The sequence below is a fragment of the Arachis ipaensis genome, chromosome B01, assembly GCF_000816755.2.
Source record: "Arachis ipaensis cultivar K30076 chromosome B01, Araip1.1, whole genome shotgun sequence".
NCBI classification, from domain to species: domain Eukaryota; kingdom Viridiplantae; phylum Streptophyta; class Magnoliopsida; order Fabales; family Fabaceae; genus Arachis; species Arachis ipaensis.
In genome coordinates this window covers 14,199,390-14,206,817 of record NC_029785.2, presented here as the reverse complement: position 1 = coordinate 14,206,817, position 7,428 = coordinate 14,199,390, and the positions used below count along the sequence as shown (strand labels likewise).

Here is a 7,428-nt window from a genome sequence, read left to right as displayed (position 1 = left end):
TGATTAAAAAATTATAAATTACTAAAACATATTGAAAAATATGTTATTATATTTTTTTCAAGTATACCAAAAAATAAAAATTGATCAAGCTAAAAATTTATAAATTTTAACGAAGTCCTTTTTTGAATACTAGTAAAAGATTGATGAATCATATGATTAGATAGTAGGAATCTCCTCACATTACACATTTAATAACGGGTGTATCATTTTTGCTTACAATTTAATTAGGTATCTTTTAAAAATTATATATTATTCAACTTTTTATTACAATAACAAAAAAAAAGTAAACAAACACATTTAAATAAATTTAGTGTCTTTTTTAAATTGAATACACATCTAAAATACAAACTAAATAAAATTAAAATTTAAAATTTAAAATTTCTATTTCAATTTTATTATTTTTAATTATTAACAAATTATCATTTAAATACACTTTCAAAAATATAAATTCAGTAAAATTGAAGATTTAATTTGTCTGTTTGATTATTCGTTCGCGCCGTTCGTCCGCTTTGCCGTTCCTCTACAACGCCGTCGTGTATGTTTCAGTTTTATTATTTTTAATTATTAACAGATTATCATTTAAATATACTTTCAAAAATATAAATTCAGTAAAATTAAATATTTTAATTCGTTCGTGTAATTTTTCGTCCGCACCGCCGTCCTCTTCGGTGCCGCCGCGTCATCCCCAGCACCGTTCTTCCGCTTTGCCATTCCTCTGCAACGCCGTCGTCCGCCATGCTCGTCCTTGGCATCGCCTTCTTCCTCGCCGCTCAGTTCGCAGCTTCACTTCGTCCTTCTCTTCGTCGCGTTAGTCTTAATCAGCATCGCTAATCTTTCTTTGTCGGAAATGGACCTTAGGTATTTTGGATGTGTTTAAGAGAAAGTGATTCATAGTTAACCGTATGTATCTGTTTAGTTATTCAATCACATTGATTTTGCATGCTATGTACAACATCCTAATTTGCATTGGAGAATGGTTTAAGTAGAAGAACAACTTAAAGAATCACAATCCTCAAATTGTCAATCACCAATCTGGGATTAGTACCCGTAGATGGTCTCTACTCGCACCACCGCTGCCATGGAAGAATGCGTGGATGGTTTGGAAAAATAGGTCGCTGAACAAACCCAATTATTGGAAACAATGATAAAACGAATGGAAGAACTGGTGCTACGTTCACAGCAACCAACACCCGAAGCCGAAGGTGGACAATCACGCAACGACGATCCTGGAGGCAGACGTCGACGACATCCCATTCCGAACAGGGGCGACGGCAATTGCTCTGTGGACATCCCTTCCTTTGATGGGTTGGACCCGAGCGGATGGCTAGTGCAAATGGATCGCTATTTTCGCATCTCGGAAATTCCGGTGGGGGACAAGCTTGAATACGCGGTGCTAGCACTTCATGGAGAAACTTTGACGTGGTTCGAATGGTGGGAATCTCAATCCACTTTTCACACGTGGATCCGCTTCAAACAAGACTTGCTTAAGCGCTTTGAACCTGGCGCGGCGGCCAACCCACTCGCTCCATTACTGCGGGTGAAGCAAACAGGTTCAGCAATGGCATACCGCCGCGATTTCGAACTAGCGGCGCGCTCTCACCGTAGGAGGTGACACCTTATTGTGCATGTTTCATGAAGGTCTCAAATCGACCATCAAATCGGAGTTGAAAGTGGAGGATTTTGAGAACCTCCAGGAGTTAATAGATCGAGCAATGGTTATTGAAGCCAGGAATTTAGCATGGGAAGCAGAAGGAATGCAACCAGGGGGTAGAAAGCAAGATACAACATTACGTTCAGGGTGGGGGGTTTCTAAACACTCTAATTGGGTCAGGCCTAATACTCACTCTCCTCCGGTAGACCAGAGTAAACCCACCATTGTTACTACTTCCAAATCAGACTCAAAGAATGACACTGGCCCCTCTATTGCTTCAAATTCTAGTGGATCCAAGCCTACTTCCCGTTGGATTTTTCATGAAGAATGGAGTGAGCAACAACGGCGAGGACTATGTTTTCGATGTGGTGACAAGTGGAATCCTAGTCACACATGCAAATTCCGCCACCAACAGCTGATCCTTTTGGGTGAGGATGACAACGAACCACAAGACCTTGAGGCAGCTCCTACCATGGCAGAACCTGATATAGTTCTTCGCACACTGTCTCTACACCTCTCGTCCCTTAGCTACTAGGGTCTCACATCCCATCAAACTCTGAAAGTTCGTGGGGTCATCAATGGTAGAAAGGTGGTTATTTTGGTCGACCCAGGTGCTGAGGCTAATTTCATTTCCTCTACTCTAGTCTCCACTTTGGGTTTACCACTGATACGGCTACCTCCGTTCCACATCGAGGTGGGAAATGGCGCGATTGAGCAGGGGTTAGGTGGATGCGAGAACGTCAAAATTCTGGTTCAAGGAATTTCCATCATTGCAAACTTCTTGGTTATGGACTTAGGATGATCCGAAGTAGTTTTGGGTGCTGATTGGGTTGCCAGTCTTGAAAAATTTGAAGGCGACTACAACACTTTATCGCTTAGCTGGGTACAAGATGGTTCGAAGGTTACATTACAGGGTGATCCAATCTTGGAAAGGACTCATGCCAGTAGTAAGGTGACTCTACAAGCCCTGCGAAATGCTAAAGAGGGATTTTTGGTTACTTTGTTATTTCGCCCTGATGCCGATGAAGATTCTGTCACCATCTCTTTCGAGACCACTAAACTCTTGAGCCAATTCGATTATCTATTCCAGTCCCCATCTGGTCTTCCTCCTCAGAGATCACATGACCATGCCATAGTATTAAAAGAGAATTCAGATATTCCCAACATACGCCCTTATCAGTATCCTCACTATCAGAAGGAGGAAATTGAGAAGATAATTGAGGAAATGCTTCAAATAGGAATTATCAGACCTAGTACTAGTCCATTCTCTAGTCCAGTAATTCTTGTGAAGAAAAAGGATGGCGGATGGCGATTTTGTGTTGATTATCGGGCGCTCAATAAAATCATCGTTTCGGACAAATTTTCGATTCCTATAATCGAAGAGTTGTTGGACGAATTGGAGGGGGTTGCGGTTTTCTCCAAACTCGATTTGAAATCAGGATACCATCAGATCCGAATGAAAGAGGAAGATATCCACAAGACCACTTTCCGCACGCACGAGGGGCATTACGAATTCCTAGTAATGCCATTTGGGCTTTCCAACGCACCATCTACTTTTCAGGTGCTAATGAACAATATCCTCAAACCCTTTCTGCGCAAGTTTACATTGGTTTTTTTTTATGACATCCTAATTTACAGCTAGGATGTGGACAGCCATCGCAGACATCTGCTACAAGTGTTGGAACTGTTACGACAAAATCAATTGTTGGTCAACAAAAAGAAATGTTGCTTTGAAAGATCTTGCATTGAATATTTGGGCCACATCATATCATCAAAAGGTGTGGCAGCCGATCCCAAAAAACTCCAGGTTATGTTAGATTGGCCGCGACCTAAGGACTTTAAAGGCTTACGTGGTTTTCTTGGCCTGACGGGATATTATTGAAGATTCGTCAAAGGATATGGTGGCATTGCGTGGCCACTGACCCAGCTACTAAAGAAAGATTGTTTCCACTTGACTGATGAGGCGGAAGGTGCATTTCAACAGCTTAAACAAGCAATGGTTTCAGTACCTGTGTTGGCAGTTCCATGCTTTTCCAAACTACACCATTGCAAGAGTTTAAATTTTTTATTTTTGATTTTGAATGTGTTTTAGAAATATTTTGTGTATCACTTCATAATTTTTAATTGATTATATGTATTACAATTGTTTTTTAATGTTAGATGTGTTACAATTATTTTTTAATGTTTAAATTTAAATTTTAAATTTATGATTTTGGATATGTTTCAAAAATATTTTCTGTATAAGTTAATAATTTTATGTGTTACAATTGAAAAAAAATTACGGCCACTATAAGAAAGAAGCGGAAAAAAAATAGAAAAATAGAAGAAAGAAGAAAATCGTGTTACAGAGAGAAAATAAACGTAAAAAAAAGAATAACTAACTATGAAATGGGTAAAAAGTTAGAGAAATTTTAGTTTTTAAAATTTAAATTAATCTTAATTATAAATGTGTATCTAAAAAATAGAAATATGTTTTAATTAAAAATTAATTAAATAATATTAAAGACTAACCAAACAAGTACAAGTAGCATTTTCCTTTTGCTTAATATGTTAAGTATTTATTTTTGCATTGTTACCATATTGTGATAAAGCTAAGTTAAATTAAACTAGCATCTCAAATAAAATCCACATGTTATGTTAAAAGTTAAAACCTCATGTGTTTTTTTGGAAACAAAATAGAAAGGCTTACCACTAGCAAGTATAACGTTTTTTTTTTTATGTCATAAAGCATAGAAATTTTACTATTCTGTCTAGAATCTCCGGTGCATATAAAATTGAAGCTTACTATACAATAAACAATTAAAATACCATGTATATGTATTTTGTAGTCATCAACATAATTATATATTAAATGATGCCTGAATTTCTTCCAATGTTTTGCCCTTGGTCTCAGGAACCCATAGTATTGCAAAAGCAAGGGTGATGGCAGAAAAGGTTGCATAAATTGTGAATGTTCCTGGTTCAAACAAGATTCTATTAAAAAGTTGTAGCCTCTTCATAAAAAAAGAAATTAAACTTTCCTTCTTTATTATACGAAGGCAACTTAAAAAGAAATGGCCATCGATTATTAAAACGTACATGATTAAAAAGTGAGTTGCAAATAAAGAAAGAAGAAATGTTAAAGTGGGGAAGGGAGGAAAGAGAGAAAATACCTGGATTACTCCATTCTAGAAGCATGTTAGCAGTCAAGGTTACTAGTGAGGCAGTGAACCAATTCATAAACGTAGCTACACTTCCAGCAAGCCCTTTAATATTACTTGGTAGTATCTGAAAAGTACTTTATTTCTTATATTACTTCTTTTTTACAATAGAAACTAATGATGCATGTTGGTGACTAGGACTGAGTTTGTTTTAGCCCAGATTTGACCCTAGATTTTGATCAATTTATTTTATAGATTTGTATTTAGCTCGATGAAATATGACGATTTTGAGGCCAATTTTTTTTTTTATCTACGGCATCTTCCAACCAAATAGGTTAAAGTCTAATCTGTCGCGAATTTAAGCTCAATTTAAGAGTCTGTCGCTACCCAATGAAAACTCCTAAGAAGAGTTATTATAATTTATCTGTAAACTAAGTTAAATCTTTGTTTTATATATTAGATTAGCAAACACAATTTAAGTAGTGCTATATACCTATATACAGCTTGGAACAAGAATCTTATATTTGGAAAAGTTTGTAATTTCATAAAACATACCTATTTACCTTTCAACTTCGTTTCTCAAGCATTTTTAAGCCATTTGATATATTTTATAGATTGTCTCTAAAAAATTTAATATTACTCCGTAGCAAACTCAAACTTCTTGTATCTTTCTCTCAGAGCTTGCGTCAAGCCCTATATACTCTTCTTCAATTAGCACGTATGATCTTTTTGCATTTTTCATGAAACTTTTAGGTTTTTTCATATAAATTTTATCTTTAAGATTATTATTAAAAAATGTAATTTTTATTTTCATATGCTTTATTTCTAAAATAAAACTTGTGATTAGATTCAAAATAGTCCTATTTTTTTATTATTGGTGAAAAAATTTCATTATAGTTAATATCCCTTTTCTTGCATATATAGCCCTTGATCACCAACCTAGTCTTTTATCTTGGAGATAAAAATATTTCAGGTTTTAACCTCTATACCCACTTATTCTACAAAGTATTATTATATTGTTCTCTTTTGGTAACATCCCAAGCTTAATTGTTTGGTTATCATTATACAAGGATTGCATTTTATCTTGTATTGCATCAAATTATTTTTTTTTGTTTTAATTATTTTCTAAATCTACATAACACTCTAATTATCCCTCATCAGTTATAGTCACATACTCATTAAGATCGAGGATACTTAGTTGAAAGTCATCCGTCTTTAATAAATCTCCCAGAATGAAAACCCAATAGATCTTTAAGTAATTCAAGAGCATCAATGTCATCATCAAATGGAGCATCAAACTGTTCTCCATCGTGTGGTCGTCAAGAACTAAATGCTTATTTTGTTACATATAACCCTAAACTTGATTTTATGCTCTTGTAATTGACTCTTCTCAAGTTTGATTTATCATGTTTTGAACGGTCAAGTTTTTAAATAATTTCACATCATAACTTCTTACAAGCTTCTTTATAGTTAGATAAAAAAACCTATAGTCAAACTTAACATGGGTAGGTATACTCCATAAAAATATACTACCTATTCTATCATATATCTTTTGAAACATGAACAAATGTTTAGTGTCTAAAAACTCTCAAATTATCATACGATACATATTTGTCAAAATGAACATTATCTGAAATATCATTATTTAAAACAATTAGGCTGTATATGTTTTGAGGTATTGGGACTAAAAAATTAAAACTCAGAAATGTATCTAGTGACCAAATGTTGAAACTGAAATTTCAATATTAGAACACAAAATTTTAATCTCTTTAATATTTTTAGAAAGTGGGGACACAAAAATTAAAATTTTTGAAAACAAAAACTGAAATTTTATTAATATTTCTTTTCAAAAGAGTAAATCATCAAATTTGTATACGAAATTTTATGAAACTGATAAACATACTCCCGAAAGACGTAAAAAAATAAATTAGCTCCTAAAAAATTTAAAAATTTGACAAAAACATTCAAACACTAATTGATCACGTCCGATCCCTGTTAACAAAAAATGCTTATGTGACTAACAGAATTATTGACTTGATTAACTTCATAGTTACCTCGCATTATTAATTATTTTGAATGGTTGTTTCACAAAATGTTAGATCATATGCATAAGTGGTTTTCATTTGTGAAAAAAACTGATGGTTTTTTTGGTTGTTTTTCCCAAATTAATACTATATTTTTGCATCTTTTTATTATTTTTATTGGGCTTATTTGTGCATTTTTCGGGGTTTTAAGTTTTTGGCTTTTTTGTTAAGAGTAAACTATATTTACTTCAAAAATACGCGCTATGACTTAAGATGAAATGTACTCAATCATTTTTTCTGCATACCTCAGACATTATGATCCAAGGAATTGGTCCAGTGCCTAGTGAGAAACCGATGATCATAGCCTAAACAAAAAAGTTGATAACTAAGCTAATATATGTACCAACTAAATAAATAAATTAAGGCATAAACAAGCATGAAGAAAAATGAAAAGTAAATAAAATGATACCACAATACTAGCAACTGATAGCAGTTCCAAGGTTGTATGAAGATTTGAATCAAATGATACTACTTCCTACGTGGATTCAAACCAACAAAAAATTTCCATATATATTAGTTATGCATATAATGATATAAATAAAATATTGAGATT

General features: G+C 34.0%; 1 protein-coding gene across 1 annotated transcript in view; it reads right to left on the bottom strand.

Moving 5' to 3' along the window:
• LOC107646887 (sugar transporter ERD6-like 6) overlaps nucleotides 4,195-7,428 on the bottom strand; it is a 12,854-nt gene continuing 9,620 nt past the window's right edge. Inside the window, exons 15-18 of the mRNA XM_016351030.2 lie at nucleotides 7,285-7,350; nucleotides 7,121-7,180; nucleotides 4,804-4,918; nucleotides 4,195-4,607 (exon numbers count right to left, since the gene is read on the bottom strand). Of these exons, the coding sequence (XP_016206516.1) occupies nucleotides 4,492-4,607; nucleotides 4,804-4,918; nucleotides 7,121-7,180; nucleotides 7,285-7,350 (357 nt within the window). The 3' untranslated portion in view covers nucleotides 4,195-4,491. The remainder of the gene's footprint in view (nucleotides 4,608-4,803; nucleotides 4,919-7,120; nucleotides 7,181-7,284; nucleotides 7,351-7,428) is intronic.